Genomic DNA, 16,773 nt, shown 5'->3' with positions numbered 1-16,773 from the left:
ACAGAGGTGGCAGTGAGCCGAGATCACACCACTGCACTCCAGTCTAGGCAACAGAGCGAGACTCCGCCTGAAAAAAAATTAGCTGGGCATGGTAGCGGGCACCTGTAATCTCAGCTATGTGGGAGGCTGAGGCAGGACTATTGCTTGAATCTGGGAGGCAGAGGTTGCAGTGAACCAAGATCACATCACTGCACTCCAGCCTGGGCGACAGAGCGAGACTTCATCTCAGGATTAAAAAAAAAAAAAAAAAGAAAGAAAGAAAGAAGAAAGTAAAAAACAGACAGAGAGAGAGAAAGAAAAGAGGAGAGGCCGGGCATGGTGGCTCATGCCCATAATCCCAGCACTTTGAGGGGCTGAGGCAGGCAGATCACCTGAGGTCAGGAGTTCGAGACCAGCCTGGCCAACATGGTAAAGCCCCGTCTGTACTAAAAATACAAAAAATTAGCCGGCTGTGGTGGTGGACACCAGTAATTCCAGCTACCTCGGAGGCTGAGACAGGAGAATTGCTTGAACCCAGGAGTCAGAGGTCGCAGTGAGCTGAGATCGTGCCATTACACTCAGCCTGGATGATAGAGCAAGACCCCATCTCAAAACAAACAAACAAAACAAAACCAAACAAAAAAAAACAATTGAGGCCTCATTGACTGGCAGGGAGCAGACTGGGGTCCTGTTCACTCCCCTTGCCTCCCTCCCACCCTATCACAGCTCTCACTCCCCGAGGATGCAGGATGGAGGCTGAGGCAGTCCTGCCAGCTTGCAGCTGGTGGAGGCAGGGAGGGCTGAACTGACTTCCAGGACCTTACCCCTATCTCTCGCTCCTCTCCTCCCTCTCCACCCATGACCCCCAGGTCTGCTCCCTGTGTGTTTGACTAAAGGGCAGGGATTGCTAAACCTGCTGGGTGAGTCCAGTGAGTCAGAGGCGATTCAGGTGGGCGGGCTGGTGGGCAGAAGGGCAGACGGGCAGTGAAGTGCCAGTGCCACTGGGACCATGGCTCTGACGGTATGCGTGCGACGACTAACAGGGCTGTCCGGCACCCACGACCGACAAGTGAAGCTCACTTTTCGAGGTGAGGCTTGCAGGGGCACTCTAAGGATATTTGAAACTGGGGGCTATGGATCCTCCATTCCCTGGGCCCTTGACCAAATGCCATCCCATCTCTACAGTTCGTATCTTTTCTCCACCCACCCTGGTGTCTCCAACCCGCTGCCTCTTTCCTTCTTATTGTCTACCTTTCTTTAAGGGTGAATCCGGGAGGGACTTGACACTGGGCCAAGGGTGGGGAACACAAATTATTTTTGTGTGTGGGGGGGGAGGGACTGATAAATGACTAGTTTCAGTTCTGAGCAGGTTTTACCCAGAAAACAAGAAAAATTCACTGTGGTCAAGAAGCAGATATTGGTGAGGTCAGTACAGTTGGTTCCTGATCTGTCTCCCATCCAAGTCCATCCTGGGGTTCAGGCGCTCATTCCTGGGTTTGGGGAAGTATAGTCTTGGGAGGTGGGGTCAGTCTGAGGCCTGAGAGGTCAGACCCAGATTGGAACAAATTAGTTGCAAGACTGAGGGAATTCATTCTTGTTCACTAGTTAGCCTCAGATCAGCCCTCACTCAGATTCAAACCCATGTGCAGGGATCCCTTCCAGGTTTGGGGATGTTAGTCCTAAAGTTAGCTCTAAGTCTGGAGGATTGGCTCCTGTCTGAGGGTTAGGAATAGGTTTTTTTTTTTTTTTTTTTTTTTTTTTTTTGTTTTTTTTTTTTTTGTTTTGTTTTGTTTTGTTTGAGACAGGGCCTCACTCTGTCACTCAGGCTGGAGTGCAATGGCACAATCTCAGGGCACTGGAACCTTAATCTCCCAAGTTGAAGCAAGTCTCCTGCCTCAGCCTCCTGAGTAACTGGGATTACAGACATGTACCACCACGCCTGGCTAATTTTTGTATTTTTAGTAGAGACGGGGTTTCACCATGTTGGCCGGGCTGGTCTTGAACTCCTGATCTCAAGTGATCTGCCTGTCTTGGCCTCCCAAGGTGTTGGGATTATAGGCGTGAGCCACCACACCCAGCCAAGAATAGGCTTTGGATTGGAGTTTGGGGTCAGCACAGCATGGGTGTCACAAGCTTCCTCCTGTCCCCAGCTGTTCCGATGGCCCCACTATGGGGCTCCACTGGCTGGGGAGTGTCTGTCTGTGCAGGTGGTCAACTGCAGCCGTGTATTCAGCCCTAGGTGAGTCTGCCTGGGGAGACAGGGATGCCGGTTGGGCTGGGGGTGACTTAGAGCCATTCCCTTGGGTCACTCTTTTGCTCTATGCCACTCCCCTAGGCCTCTAGGGACCCTGGTGATCTCCCTGCAGCAGCTACAGAATGCTGGGCATTTGGTGCTACAGGAAGCCCTAGTGGATGAGAATCTTCGAGTGTCCCCGGTGAGCCCCTCCGGCCCCCAGGCTGCCACCCTCAAGTACCTCTAGATAAAGGGTTCCATTTCTCATAGGGGAAAACCTAAGACCCAGAGAGGAGTGCTAACAAGGCCTCCAGCCAGGATTCCTTTTGTCAATCAATTCTTGTGGGAGACAAAGATGAACCTGGCTGGATTTTCCTGGTGTTTCATGGAGGGGCTCATAGCCTAGCAGACATGGACTTAGCTTCCAATCTCAGATCTGCCATTTCCCGTCTGGGAACTTGAACAAGTTCTTTAGCATTTGGAAACTGTTTTCTTTTCTTTTTTTTTTTTTTTTTTGAGACGGAATCTCACTCTGTCACCCAGACTGGAATGCAGCGGCACAATCTTGGCTCACTGCAACCTCCACCTCCCACGTTTAAGCGATTCTCCTGCCTCAGCCTCCAAAGTGGCTGGGACTACAGGCACCCACCACCATGCCCAGCTAATTTTTTTATTTTTAGTAGAGAATGGGTTTCACTATCTTGACCAGGTTGGTCTCAAATTCCTGACCTTGTGATCTACCCTCCTTTGCCTCCCAAAGTGCTGGGATTACAGGTATGAGCCACCACGCCTGGCCTGGAAGCTGTTTTCTCATTTATATAATGTTGAGTGTTTTGTTCAGTCCGTCATCATTTGTTGGGCTCTTATGATAAGCCAAATGCTGAGCTGAGCAATGAGGATTCCGTGGTGAGCAAAATCAGATAAGGATTCACACCCTTGGAAGGGAGGCAAACATTAAACAAATATTCACACAAGTAAATGTGAAACTGGAACTGGCAGGTGTTAGAAGCAAGCTGGTAGGGGCTGGGAGAGGGTACAACAGGGGAGTATGATCTACTTGGGGGCCAGAGAAGGTTCCCTGAGGAAATAGTACCTGAACTTAGACTTGAAGGATAATAGATGTTAATCGGGAGGAGAGAATGTCCCAGGCAGAGGAAAAGGCATATGCAAAAGCCCAGCGCCTTGAAGGAGCACAACTGGGGTGCCTGGAGTGAGAAGAAGCTGGAAAGGATGGTGGGGCCAGACCAGGCAGAGTAGTGAAGGTCACCATAAGGGATTTCCAACAAAAATGAGAGAATTTTGGAATCCTGTTGGGCCTCAAGAAGTAACTTGCAGCTGGGCACAGTGGCTCATGCCTGTAATCCCAGCACTTTGGGAAGCTAAAGCAGAAGGATCATTTGAGCTCAGGAGCTCAAGACCAACCTGGGCAACATAATAAGACCTCATCAATACTAAAAATTAAAAAAAAAAAAAAAAAAGTCCAGGGTTCATGTCCCTGTTCAGGCGGCCTTCGTTAGCTGGGCGCGGTGGCTCACGCCTGTAATCCCAGCACTTTGGGAGGCCGAGGCGGGCGGATCACAAGGTCAGGAGATCAAGACCATCCTGGCTAACACAGTGAAACCCCGTCTCTACTAAAAATACAAAAAAAATTAGCCGGGCGCGGTGGCAGGAGCCTGTAGTCCCAGCTACTCAGGAGGCGGAGGCAGGAGAATGGCGTGAACCCGTGGGGCGGAGCTTGCAGTGAGCCAAGATTGTGCCACTGCACTCCAGCCTGGGCGACAGAGCGAGACTCCGTCTCAAAAAAAAAAAGAAAAAAACAGAAGAAAGAAAATAAAAAAGAGGAAACTTGCCTACTTAGTTCTTAATAGGTTATGAGTAGTCTACATTATTAATGATCAGAGAGGAACCACAAGGCACCACGGATGCTGGTCAGAAGGATCTCTGCCACCTGGAGTAAAAGGCGTTAGCATTGTCCTTGGGCCTCTCTTAGACCCAGGGCAGTTGGAGGGGGGCCCTAGGGGATACTGTATCTGGTTTTAGATCCAGGTGGAGCTTGACCTGAAGTACCAGCCCCCAGAGGGTGCTACTGGAGCCTGGTCAGAGGAGGACTTTGGGGCACCCGTCCAGGACAGGTAATCCCCCCAGCAACTGAAGCAAGACCTGGTGGTCTCAGCCCAGGCAGACCCTGGAAAGGGAGAAGTAGTGCCTAGTTCCACTCTGGATCTGCCGATTCAGTGACCCTTGGACGTGTGCTGACCAGGTGTTGCTCTGTAGTCAGGCATGTTCCTCTTTTAGCCCTTTCATTTCTCTTCCCCCAGCTTGGAGTTAATTATCCCCAACGTGGGCTTCCAGGAACTGGAGTAAGTCTGTGGGGATGACCTGGAGTCACCGAGGTCAGTCTTGGAGTTAGGAGCCAGTGATATGGAGGCAGCCCCAGGGTCTTGGGTCAGAACTGAATCAGTTCCAGGGTCAGAGGTCAGTCCTATAATCAGAGGTCAGTTCTGGAATTAGAAAGGTCCCCAGGATTAAGAGTCTGTCCTGGGATCAGTGAAGTCAGCCACAAGGTCAAGAACTGGTCCTAGGATCAGTGGGATTAGTTCAAGGGTCAGGGGTCGGTCCAAAGCTCCAGAAGTCAAGGGGTTGCCCGGAGATGGGTGATGGGTTCCAGGCATGTCCCTTGAGGGCCTTTCCTATCAGGCCTGGGGAGGCCCAGCTGGAGCGGCGGGCAGTGGCTCTAGGCCGCAGGCTAGCTCGAAGCCTAGGCCAGCAGAACGATGAGGAGAATGAGCTGGAGCTTGAGCTGGAGCAGGACCTGGATGATGAGCCTGACGTCGAACTTTCTGGTGTTGTGTTCAGCCCCCTCAAGAGGTAACTTGTACCCATGGCACACCTGCTCCCACACCCATCTGCCCTCACAAACACATAGTCCCAGGGTGTGTGGGAAGGGCGGATTCTCTGGTCACTTGCTCATAGGCAGACACTGCCATGTTCATACACACAGTTACAGTGGCTCACATACATGCAGGGGATGAAAGCTTGATGAGGGCAAGGTTCATCTCTTCACTACAGCGTCCCAGTGCTTGGGACAGTGTTAGCACATAGTAGGTACTCAATAAACCTCCGTTGCACAAATGAATGGTTTCAGGGCTCCAGGAATGAGTCAAATTCTGGGTGTAGGGTTGAGATGGAGGCAGCAAGACATGACCTGAAGGACTTGGAATCCAAAACTTCAGAGGGAGAGAAAACATCATTCCCAGCACCAAGCAAGTGTGTGCGTGGGCACGCAGGGGAGGGACCAAGTGAGAGCTAACCTTAAGCTTCTCCCCAGCCGCGCCAAGGCCCTGGCCCATGGGGATCCCTTCCAGGTGTCCAGAGCTCAAGACTTCCAGGTACTGCTCTTTTTCCAGGGCCTAACCCTTGGGAATACTACCTCTTCTGGGACACATGTTATTTCCCTCCACCCAGGCAGGTCTGGCTTCCTTTCCTCATCCTTCTGTACCTCTCAGGTAGGAGTCACCGTGCTGGAGGCTCAGAAACTGGTCGGAGTCAACATTAACCCCTATGTGGCCGTGCGAGTGGGGGGGCAGCGCCGCGTGACTGCCACACAGCGTGGGACCAATTGCCCCTTCTACAATGAGGTGGGCACCACCACAGAAGAGGGCAAGCCTGAGAGAATGGGAGGGGTCCATGTGAGAACTATTCCTGGAGGGGGTGCGGCCTAGTTGGAAATGGAGCCAGATGCTGGGCCTATGGGTGGGTGTTAGGGGGTGCTGATCTAGGAAAAGGTTGCAGTGAGAGGGTTGGGGGTGGGGGAAGGAAGGTCTTCTGAGTAAGAGACCTGGGGTAAGCTGCCGGTTCACATCTAACCTCACATCTAACCTTCACATTTAACCTCTCATCCCCACTTCAATTCAGTACTTCTTGTTCGAATTTCATGACACACGGCTTCACCTCCAAGACTTGCTGCTGGAGATCACGGTGAGCGGGGTAGGGGTGACCAGTGTCCTTCAGAGAAGAGGGGATGGGAAAGCTCAGGACTAACCCCACCTTCCCCCCAGGCTTTCCATTCGCAGACCCTCCCGTTTATGGCCACCCGGATAGGCACCTTCAGGATGGACCTGGGCATCATCTTGGACCAGCCAGGTATGGAATCGTCCCCTTACTGAGACTGTGCACGGACAAGGGCCCCAGAGATTGATCCCGCGGTGACTCCGCATGGACCCCTGTACACTCACTTCGGAGAGGGCCATCTCTGGCGGAGGCTGAACTCTTGGCACTTCCGCTCCCCCCTGCTGAGCCAGAGGATCTCCGGCCATTGTCTGTCACTCCGATGACAACTTCACGGCCACCCTGTGCGTCCCGCTGGTCGCCCCTTACCCCTGGCTCGCCCCTTCTCCCTTAGATGGCCAATTCTACCAAAGATGGGCTCCGTTGCATGATCCCCGGGACACCCGCGCCGGGACCAAGGGCTTCGTTAAGGTCACCTTGTCCGTGAGGGCGCGCAGGGACCTGCCCCCTCCCATGCTACCCCCGGCCCCAGAGCACTGTTCGGACATCGAGAAGTGAGCCGGGGTGAGGTGGGGAGGGGACATGGATCCGGGGTGACCGTGGGGCGCGGATAAGGGGAGGGGCCGAGATCCCAGTTTCTCCCCACCGCTCGGTGCCCCCTCCCCCAGGAACCTGCTCCTGCCTCGCGGAGTGCCAGCCGAGAGGCCGTGGGCGCGGCTCCGCGTGCGCCTGTACCGCGCGGAGGGGCTTTCCGCGCTGCGCCAGGGGCTGCTGGGCAGCCTGGCCCGCGCCCTGCACGACCAGCGCGTCCTAGTGGAGCCCTATGTGCGGGTGTCTTTCCTGGGGCAGGAGGTAAGTCCCTCCCGGGCCCACAGCGCCGCGGCTCCCGCCCCGACTGCGCGCTGACCTGCCTGCGCCCGTCTTTAACGCCACCTTCAGGGCGAGACGTCGGTGCGAGCTGAGGCGGCGGCGCCTGAGTGGAACGAGCAGCTGAGCTTCGTGGAGCTCTTCCCGCCGCTGACGCGCAGCCTCCGCCTGCAGCTGCGGGACGACGCGCCCCTGGTCGACGCGGCCCTCGCTACGCACGTGCTGGACCTGAGGCGGATCTCCCATCCGGGCCGAGCAGGTGAGTGCTTCTGGCCGCCGCAAACCCGGCCTCACTCGCCTCGGTCCGATCGCGCTGTATGGCCCATTCCCAACAGCAAGCCCAATCCTCGCAACCCCGCTGCGCCTAGGAAGGCTGGTCCGCCAGCAAAACAAACGGCTTCAAGCCGCTCCCAGACTGTGAACTCCACCATAGGTTTGGCTCTGTTGGCAAAATTCTGACCACAGCCGCCTGTCCAGTAACCAGCCAGCCCAGTCCCACTCTTCTACAGCTGTGCACGCGCTGACACTGCATGTCCACTCCTTTCCGCGACTCCCAGGCCTTGCGGATCGCCCGTAGCTCCGCCCCAATCCCGCCCCCGCCCCCAGGGTTCAGGCTGCGTCCCCCGAGCTCCGGCTCCTGCAGTTTCCAGCTCCTTGGGGCGCTGAGCTGGTTTGGAGGCGCCCCAGGTCGTGTTCCACAGCGGCGCATCCGCAGCTGCTGCCCAACTTCTTCCCTTTCAGAGCGGCTTAGCCCCCCTCCCCTGCCCTCACCCCCTAATACTTGGAGGAGATCAGGGTGAGGTGCACAGACTTACCAGCACTCGCATTCCCCGCGCTCCCCTCCAACACGCTGCTGTTGTTCCCCACAGCGGGGTTTAACCCTACTTTCGGCCCGGCCTGGGTGCCCCTCTATGGCTCGCCCCCCGGCGCGGGGCTCCGGGATGGTCTTCAAGGTCTCAACGAAGGCGTTGGCCAAGGCATTTGGTTCCGCGGCCGCCTTCTGCTGGCTGTGTCCGTGCAGGTGTTGGAAGGGAGAGCTGAACCTGAGCCTCCCCAGGCCCAGCAGGGGTCCAGGTTGTCCCGGCTCACCCGAAAGAAGAAAAAGAAAGCCAGGCGGGATCAGACTCCAAAGGGGGTTCCGCAGCACGTGGACGCCAGCCCCGGTGCCGAGGGGCCTGAGATTCCCAGTGCCATGGAGGTGGAGGTGGAGGAGCTACTGCCGCTGCCAGAGGTGGGGGCTGGGGGGTAGCAAAGGGGGCGGGGTCACCTCAGCTTTGGAAGGTGGAATTCACTCTCAGGCGAAGAGTGCCTGGGCGAAGAGTGAGGTGTGTGCCCAGATGGGTGCCTGGGCGAAGAGTGAGGTGTGTGCCCACATGGGCTCTGGTATATGCGCACATGTTGGGGGAGAGAGGACGCATACCCAGGGCCAATGCTGGGGCAGCGAGGACAGAGAGGGAGTAGGATACCTGCAGTGACTTCCAAGCCTTGGTCACACTTCTTTCTGTGGGCATTGCGGCCAAGCATAGTCCAGTCTGCTCCCTGGGAGGGTGGGCGCTGACTCCAGCCTGACGGCCTCCCGCAGAATGTCCTGGCGCCCTGTGAAGATTTCCTGCTTTTCGGTGTGCTCTTCGAGGCCACCATGATCGACCCTGCCGTGGCCTCCCAGCCAATCAGCTTCGAGATCTCCATTGGTGTGTGGCCTAGCCAAACCCCTGAGTGCCATGGGTTTGAGGGTGGACACTCTCATTTCAGACCTTAGGATCCTGGAAGGGGCTGTTGACTTTCAGTAAGGGGCGGGTTCTGACTTCTATTGAGGCAGAATTGGTTGAGGGGGGGTTCCGGCCCTCAGCCTGGCGCGCACTGACCCTTGCTGCTCCGGGGCAGGTCGCGCAGGTCGCCTGGAGGAGCAATTGGGCCGAGGGTCCAGGGCCGGGGAGGGAACTGAGGGTGCGTCGGCAGAGGCTCAGCCTCTGCTGGGAGCCAGGCCAGAGGAGGAGAAAGAGGAGGAGGAACTGGGGACCCCTGCTCAGTGGCCTGAGCCCATGGACGGCAGCGGGTGAGTGCTCCCAGTGGCTGGAAGGGGGGTTTGGGAGGTCCCCAGGAGCCCAGAATGCCGCGAAGCCTCCTCTGCACCTGCCAGGCCATACTTCTGCTTGCCCCTCCGTCACCGCAAGCCATGCTTGCATGTGTGGAGTCGCTGGGAGGACCACACCTGGCGCCTGCAGAGCAGCAACTGCGTGCACAAAGTGGCCGAGAGGCTGGTAAGGGCAAGGCCAGTGCCCACAGGGAGAGACCGGGCCATAGGGATGCCTGGGACACCGCAGCCTTTGAAGGGAGCTCTGCAGTGGGGCTAATGGGCAGGCACTAGAGAGCTAGCACCTTGCTGGTGCAAGGCCAGGGGCGGCAAGGGCCAAAAAGCACAGCTTCTGGGCGAACTGAGGATGCCAGGAGTTGTGGGAGGACAGAGATTCAGAATTGCTGGACCCAGGAAGGGGCTGGATGAAGGAGATGGAGAGAGATACTGCCGGTGAGGTCCCACATTTGGTGGAGCCAGTAGGGGGCTAGAAAGATGGAGCCATCAACCTGATGGAGCCAAAGAAGGGCAGGCCAAGAGGTGTGGTCACGAGTGGGTGGGGGCCTCGGGTTGGGTGTGGTCTACAAGAGGTCGGAGTCAGGGACTCTCAAGACTGACCCTCTTGCATGTTGCGCAGGACCAGGGGCTGCAGGAGGTTGAGAGACTGCAGCGCAGGCCGGGGCCTGGCGCCTGTGCACAGCTCAAGCAGGTACTGGAAGAGCTGGTGGCTGGGAGCAGGTAAGCTGAGAGCCACCCCTGTTGCTGCCTGTACTTGGGCCAACTCCAGGGCAAGGGAGACTCTTGGTGGCTGTCTGGACCCACGGGTGGCTTGCAGCTGCGTTTGCTCTGCACCTTACAGAAGAATGAGAAGACAATTATTCCTATCCAGGGAGCTGATGAGATTATTGGGGGTTAGGCTTCCCCCGATCCTCTGGCACCTCAGCTGTTTTCAATCTCCATGAGTTCCCTTTCCCACCCTTCTTGAGGCTCATTCCGTGTCTCTTCAAATCTCCTCGCCTCCTTTCTTCCACACTTGTTCCTGCTAATCACCTTCCCACACCCAGTCCACCTCCTTGCTGGCTTCTGCATCCATCTGCTCTCCTCCTTGCCTGCTCCAGTGACTGCAGCTGTGATCTGAATTTCATCGCTGGAGGAATTAGCTCTGTAATTCTCAATTTTCTTCCCATCATCATTGATTGGTCCCTAGTTACCAGGTCATTGCTGTAACCACATAAACATGTTTGGCCGGGCGTGGTGGCTCACACCCATAATCCCAGCACTTTTGGAGGTTGAGGCGGGCAGATCATTTGAGGTCAGGAGTTCAAGACCAGCCTGGCCAACATGGTGAAACCCCATCTCTATGAGAAAAATACCAAAATTAGCCGGGCATAATGGTGGGTTCCTCCCAGCTACTTGAGAGGCTGAGGCAGGAGAATCACTTGAATCTGGGAGGTGGAGGTTGCAGTGAGCTAAGATCGTGCCACTGCACTCCAGCCTAGGCAACAGAGTGAGACTCTGTCTCAAAACAAACAAACAAACAAAAAACCCAAGAAACCATGTTCTAGTTACTTCCATTTTTGACCTTCACTACTGCCCTGAATTCCATAACCTGCTCCAGGTACTTAAGTGATTTTCGGATCCTCTTCTCAAAAGGGTACTTTATTTGATAACTATTTATGGCACGTACTATGCCAGACACTGTTTTAGGCATAGGAATGTCAGTGAAAAAAGCATTCCTGCCCACAAAAATCCCTGAAGTTGGCAAGGCACAATGGCTCACTGCTGTAGTCCCAGCTACTTGGGGGAGGCTGAAGTGGGAAGATCTTGAGCCCAGGAGTTCAAGGCTGCAGTGAACCATGATTACACCACTGCACTCTAGCCTGGGTGACAGAATGGGACCCTGACTCTAAAAAAAAAAACATCCTGAAGCTTACGTTTGGGTGTAGAGGTTGGGGATGGGTGGAGACATGTAAAATAAGCATGTAAACAGATAGAAAAATACTAAGTAGGATAAGTGTTAAGGAAGAACACGAAGCAAGGAAGCATTTTGGCTTGCATAAGGTATTGCAATTTCAGAAAGGGTGTGGAGGGGAGGCCACTGTGAAGGTGACATGAAGACAGAGGAGCAAGCCGTGCCTGTAATGGTGTTCCAGGTGGAGGGGACAGTATGCCTGGAGTGTTTGAAGAGGAGCACAGAATCAGTGTGATTGCGGCAGTGTGACATAGTAGAAGAGACTGGAGGAGGCTGGGGGAAGCGTGGGGGAGGGACAGATCCTGTGGGAGCCTCACAAGCCATTTTAATGACTTTGGCTGCTTCTCCTGAGTGAGATGAGGGGGCAGTGAATGTTTTGAAAAGGAAAAAGATACACTCTAACACATAGATCTCTAAAAGGGATCAGTAGGGGAGGAAGCAGAGAGATTACTAAAGGGGCTGTTATAATCCAGGTGACAGGTGATGATGAACTGATCTAGGGATGGTTGCAGTGGAGATGGAGTGCTGTGAATGGATTCAAGAGAAAATTTGGAATTGGGGGTGATACTTCAGGACTTACGAAGATTTTGGCTTGTGGGCTGGGCGTGGTGGCTCACACCTGGAATTCCAGCACTTTGGGAGGCCAAGATGGGAGGATGAATTGAGCCCAGGAGTTTGAGACCAACCTGAACAATATGGGTAGACATTGTCTCTGTGAAAATACAAAAGTTAGCTGGGTGTGGTGGTGCACACCTGTAGTCCCAGCTACTCAGGGGCTGAGATGGGAGGATGGTTTGAGTCCAGGAGGCTAAGGCTGCAAGCCAAAATCTTTTCTGCAAGCCAAAATCTTTTTTTGGATAAAAGAAAAAAAAATATGTTTTCAATGGAAAACAAAAGGAGAAGGTCTGATGGAAGCAGGGATGAGGTAGGATCTGAGGGAAGGCAGATAGTAGGAGCTCAGTTTGAGACGTGTTAACTGTGAGATTCTTATTGAATTGTAAGTGGACATATGTGGTAGGCAGTTAGCTATATGAGTTGAGTTCTGAGGAGAATTCTAAACTGGAAATGTCAATTTGGGAGCTGTCATTATGTAGATGGAGCTGGATAACAGCATTAAGGGAGCATAGAAAAAATAAATCTGAGAACCTGGAGCGCTCCAGCATTTAGAGGTAGGGAGGAAGCAGGGACTCAGCCAAGGACCCTGATCAGGAGAGGCAGTGAGGTGGGAGGCTGTAGGTGGTTACTTTTCTGTTCTCACTATGCTCAACCTTTCAGTGTCAGGAGTCACAGTTGTTTCACCATGTTGGTCAGGGTGGTCTCGAACTCCTGACCTTGAGTGATTCACCACCTGTCTCGGCCTCCCTAAGTGCTGGGATTACAGGCCTGAGCCACCGCATGTGGCCAGATTCTGGATATTTTTTGAAGGTAGAGCATAAAGAATTTGCTGATGAATTGATGTGGAATATGAGAGAAAGAGCAGTGAAGGATGAAAGCAGAACTTTCAAGTTTGAGGTGAAACAGGGTTTTTTGTTTTGTTTTGTTTTTTGTTTGTTTTTTTGCAGTGGGGGGGTTGTTGGAAATTATGCATTTGGCTTGGGAATGTAATGTTCAAGCTGTATGTTAGGCAACCTGGTGGAGACTAAACCATACCATCGTCATCACATTGTAAGCTTCAATGTGTTTAGGCATCCCCTGGGGCATAAATGCAGCTTTTGATTCAGCAGGGCCTGGGGTGGGGCTGAGGTCCTGCAGTTTTAAATAGCCTGCAGGTGATACCAATGCTGTTGGTCCATGGGCAACACCTGGGGTAGCCAGGGTAGTAGATGGTTAAATATTAGCGAGCTCTGGAGCTCAAGAGCAAGGCTGGCCTTGATGAATTTGGGAGTGGTCCAAATAGAGATAGGCCATCTTTGCAGGAGAAAGCGTGCCTCTTCAGAGCACAAGACTGAGAGGACTATGAGGGAGGCTGGGGGTGAGAGGTCAGCATCCTCTCCTTTCCTTTGACTCCTGTCTGCTGTGCTCATCCCTGCTCACTGCAGACAGTTTTGCCGCGGTGCAGAGCGCAGGATGATGACCCGGCCCAATACCCTGGATCGATGCCGAGGGAAACTCCTGGTGCACAGCCTGGTACGGCCTTGGAAAGGGACTCAGGGGCGCCTATCTGGGGCCTTCCACTCATGCTGTCTTTTTGCCCTCCCAGAACCTTTTGGCTAAACAAGGACTGCGACTTCTACGCGGCCTGAGACGGGGCAACGTGCAAAAGAAGGTGGCATTGGCCAAGAAGCTCCTGGCTAAACTGCGCTTTCTGGCTGAGGAGGTAATGCCTTGCCCACCCCACTTTCCTACCATGTACACACTTTTCCCTGAGTTTTATGGACCATTCCAGAGGCCTTGGGCCAGTGTGACATAACATTTTTCCTTTGGAATGATGCCAGGGCTGGGACTCATTGCTGTGGGCATAGGACCAAGATCCATTTGCAGTAGCCAAGGGTGAGGACGAGAGTTCTAGAATCCAGCAGAGACCCAGGGAACATTCAGGATCTCTTTAGATGAAGATTTGAGAATAGGCTGTCTTGAGCATGACCTGCCTTGTCTGAAGCACTAAATATGACATGTGTGAAGGGTGAAGGGAGTTGACAGCAGAAACTGAGGGTTAGAAATGGAAAGTGACTGGTCCACCATGCTGCAGCTGCTTAAGACGGAAGCTCAGTCCTTCCCAAAGGCATAGGATGTTTAGACCGCTTGGGCCAGTAGGTTCTCAAACAGTGAGGAAGTGGAGTCTCAGACCTTACAGGATAAATTGGAGTTGGGCAATTGAGAAACAAAAAAATAGCATGCACAAAGGCCTAGAACTGAGAAGCCTGGGCAGCTGGAAGACAGAGCGTTGGACGAAGAGATGGGATACTTTTTTGTTTTTAAGGAGTCTCACTCTGTCACCCAGCCTGGAATGCAATGGCGTGGTCTTGCCTCACTGTAACCTCTGCCTCCCGGGTTCAAGCAATTCTCCTGCGTCAGCCTCCTGAGTAGCTGGGATTACAGGCACCTGCCACCATGTCCGGCTAATTTATTTTATTCTTAGTAGAGATGGGGTTTCACTATGTTGGTCAGGCTGGTCTCGAACTGATCTCATAATCTGCCCACCTCAGCCTCCCAAAGTGCTGGGATTACATGTGTGAGCCCCTGAATGTTTAACATTATCTTAAATGTTGGTGCAAAATTGCTTTTAAAATTATGGGTGGTGTGGCCGGGCGCGGTGGCTCAAGCCTGTAATCCCAGCACTTTGGGAGGCCGAGACAGGCGGATCACAAGGTCAGGAGATCGAGACCATCCTGGCTAACACGGTGAAACCCCATCTCTACTAAAAAATACAAAAAACTAGCCGGGCGAGGTGGCGGGCGCCTGTAGTCCCAGCTACTGGGGAGGCTGAGGCAGGAGAATGGCGTAAACCCGGGAGGCAGAGCTTGCAGTGAGCCGAGATCACGCCACTGCACTCCAGCCCGGGTGACAGAGCGAGACTCCATCTCAAAAAAATAAATAAATAAAAATAAAAAAATAAATTAAATTATGGGTGGTGGCTCATCCTATAATTGTAGCACTTTGGGAGGCTGAGGCAGGAGGATCACTTGAGCGCAGGAGTTTGAGACCAGCTTGGGCAGCAAGGTGAGACACTGTCTCTACAAAAATTAGCTGGCTGTGGTGGTGCACACCTAGAGTCCCAGCTACTCCGGAGGCTGAGGTGGGAGGGTTGCTTGAGCTCAGGCAGTCGAGGTTACAGTGAGCTAAGTTGGCACCCCTGCATTCCAGCCTAGGCAACAGAGTGAGACTCTGTCTCAAAGAAAAAATTGTATTGAAAGCCTCCTTTTGTCATCTGACATTTAAAATTTTTTTATGAGTCCAGGTGCAGTGGCTCATGCCTATAATCCCAGCACTTCGGGAGGCCAAGGCAGGCAGATCACCTAATCTGAGGTCAGGAGTTCAAACCAGCCTGGCCAATGTGGCAAAATCCTGTCTCTACAAAAAAAAAAAAAAGAAAAATTAGCCGGGCGTGGTGGCGTGCACCTGTAATCCCAGCTGCTTGGGAGGCTGAGGCAGGAGAGTTGCTTGAACCCGGGAGGTAGAGGTTGCAAGATCATGCCACTGCATCCCAGCCTGGGCAACAGAGTGAGACTCCGTCTTAAAAAAATAAAAAAATTTTACTTTGAACTCGCCTCCTGGGTTCAAGCAATTCTCCTACCTCAGCTTCCTGAGTAGCTGGGATTACAGGAACATGCCACCACACCCGGCTAATTTTTTTTTCTGTTTTTAGTAGAGACAGGGTTTTGCCATGTTGGCCAGGCTGGTCTTGAACTCCTGACCTCAGCTGATCCACCTCAGCCTCCCAAAGTGCTGGGATAACAGCCATGAGCCACTGCGCCTGGCAAATAAAATTTTTTGTGACCAGACACAGTGGCTGATGCCTGTAATCCCAACACTGTGGGATCCACCAAAGTGAGAGGATCACCTGAGCCCAGGAGTTTAACACCAAGCTGGGCAAAACAGTGAGGCCTCATCTCCTCAAAAAACAAAAAAAAATTAGCCAGGCGTGGTGGCGCACACCTGTAGTCCCAACTACTCAGGAGGCTGAGGTAGGAGGATTGCTTGAGCCTGGGAGGTTTAAGCTACAATGAACTGTGATTGTGCCACTGCACTCCATCCTGGGTGACAGAATGAGACCCTGTCTCAAAAATAAATACAAATAAAATTTTTCATGGTATAAATGTGCATTCTGAAATAATGTAGTTCTGTGTTGCTGTTTTCATATTTTATGTTATTTTGCTTTTTAAATATGTGCATGAGATTTATCCATATCATTGCATGTAGCTGTAATTTTTCAATTTTCATTGCCATATGACATATTGTATACTACAATGTGGCCCGGCGTGGTGGCTCATGCCTATATCCCAGCACTTTGGGAGGCTGAGGCGGGAGGATCACGAGGTCAAGAGATGGAGACCAACCTGGCCAACGTGGCGAAATGCCATCTCTACTAAAAATACAAAAATTAGCCAGGCATGGTACCTGTAATCCCAGCTACTTAGGAGGCTGAGGCAGGGAGAATTGCTTGATCCTGAGAGGTGGAGGCTGCAGAGAGCTGAGATTGGGCCACTGCACTCCAGCCTGGGTGATGGAGCAAGACTCTGTCTCAAAATAAAAATAGGCTGGGTGCAGTGGCTCACTCCTGTAATCCCAGCACTTTGGGAGGCTGAGTGGGTGGATCACAAGGTCAGGAGATCGAGACCATCCTGGCTAAGAGGGTGAAACCCCATCTCTACTAAAAATACAAAACATTAGCTGGGCATGGTGGCAGGTGCCAGTAGTCCCAGCTACTCAGGAGGCTGAGGCAGGAGAATGGCGTGAATCTGGGAGGTGGAGCTTGCAGTGAGCCGAGATGGCACCACTGTACTCCAGCCTGGGCAAGAGTGGGAGACTGTCTCAAAAAAGTAAATAAATAAAAATAATAAATAAATAAAAATAAAATAAATATACTCTAATGTACTGATCCATTGTGCTGTTGATGGGTATGTGAGATGTTCCCAATGGGTGGTGATTAGAAACAGTGCTTCTAGGCCGGGCGCGGTGGCTCAAGCCTGTAATCACAGC

At 53.1% G+C, this 16,773-nt stretch overlaps 1 protein-coding gene across 3 annotated transcripts in view; it reads left to right on the top strand.

Moving 5' to 3' along the window:
• Nucleotides 1-573: 573 nt before the first annotated feature.
• Nucleotides 574-16,773, top strand: part of LOC108538483 (fer-1-like protein 4) — a 45,340-nt gene continuing 29,140 nt past the window's right edge. For all 3 annotated transcript variants that reach the window (XM_017886587.1, XM_017886586.1, XM_017886588.1), the window contains exons 1-21: nucleotides 574-1,067; nucleotides 1,349-1,404; nucleotides 2,130-2,218; nucleotides 2,315-2,414; nucleotides 4,253-4,344; nucleotides 4,531-4,572; nucleotides 4,910-5,080; nucleotides 5,541-5,601; nucleotides 5,719-5,850; nucleotides 6,128-6,190; nucleotides 6,271-6,355; nucleotides 6,615-6,774; nucleotides 6,889-7,072; nucleotides 7,160-7,346; nucleotides 7,957-8,318; nucleotides 8,670-8,778; nucleotides 8,972-9,143; nucleotides 9,228-9,348; nucleotides 9,799-9,899; nucleotides 13,173-13,260; nucleotides 13,334-13,450. In XM_017886587.1, the coding sequence (XP_017742076.1) occupies nucleotides 989-1,067; nucleotides 1,349-1,404; nucleotides 2,130-2,218; nucleotides 2,315-2,414; nucleotides 4,253-4,344; nucleotides 4,531-4,572; nucleotides 4,910-5,080; nucleotides 5,541-5,601; nucleotides 5,719-5,850; nucleotides 6,128-6,190; nucleotides 6,271-6,355; nucleotides 6,615-6,774; nucleotides 6,889-7,072; nucleotides 7,160-7,346; nucleotides 7,957-8,318; nucleotides 8,670-8,778; nucleotides 8,972-9,143; nucleotides 9,228-9,348; nucleotides 9,799-9,899; nucleotides 13,173-13,260; nucleotides 13,334-13,450 (2,571 nt within the window). In that variant the 5' untranslated portion in view covers nucleotides 574-988. The remainder of the gene's footprint in view (nucleotides 1,068-1,348; nucleotides 1,405-2,129; nucleotides 2,219-2,314; nucleotides 2,415-4,252; nucleotides 4,345-4,530; nucleotides 4,573-4,909; nucleotides 5,081-5,540; nucleotides 5,602-5,718; nucleotides 5,851-6,127; nucleotides 6,191-6,270; nucleotides 6,356-6,614; nucleotides 6,775-6,888; nucleotides 7,073-7,159; nucleotides 7,347-7,956; nucleotides 8,319-8,669; nucleotides 8,779-8,971; nucleotides 9,144-9,227; nucleotides 9,349-9,798; nucleotides 9,900-13,172; nucleotides 13,261-13,333; nucleotides 13,451-16,773) is intronic.

Source organism: Rhinopithecus bieti, unplaced genomic scaffold (genome assembly GCF_001698545.2).
Source record: "Rhinopithecus bieti isolate Rb0 unplaced genomic scaffold, ASM169854v2 scaffold_15197, whole genome shotgun sequence".
Classification (NCBI taxonomy): domain Eukaryota; kingdom Metazoa; phylum Chordata; class Mammalia; order Primates; family Cercopithecidae; genus Rhinopithecus; species Rhinopithecus bieti.
This window is presented reverse-complemented; position numbering and strand designations above follow the sequence as displayed.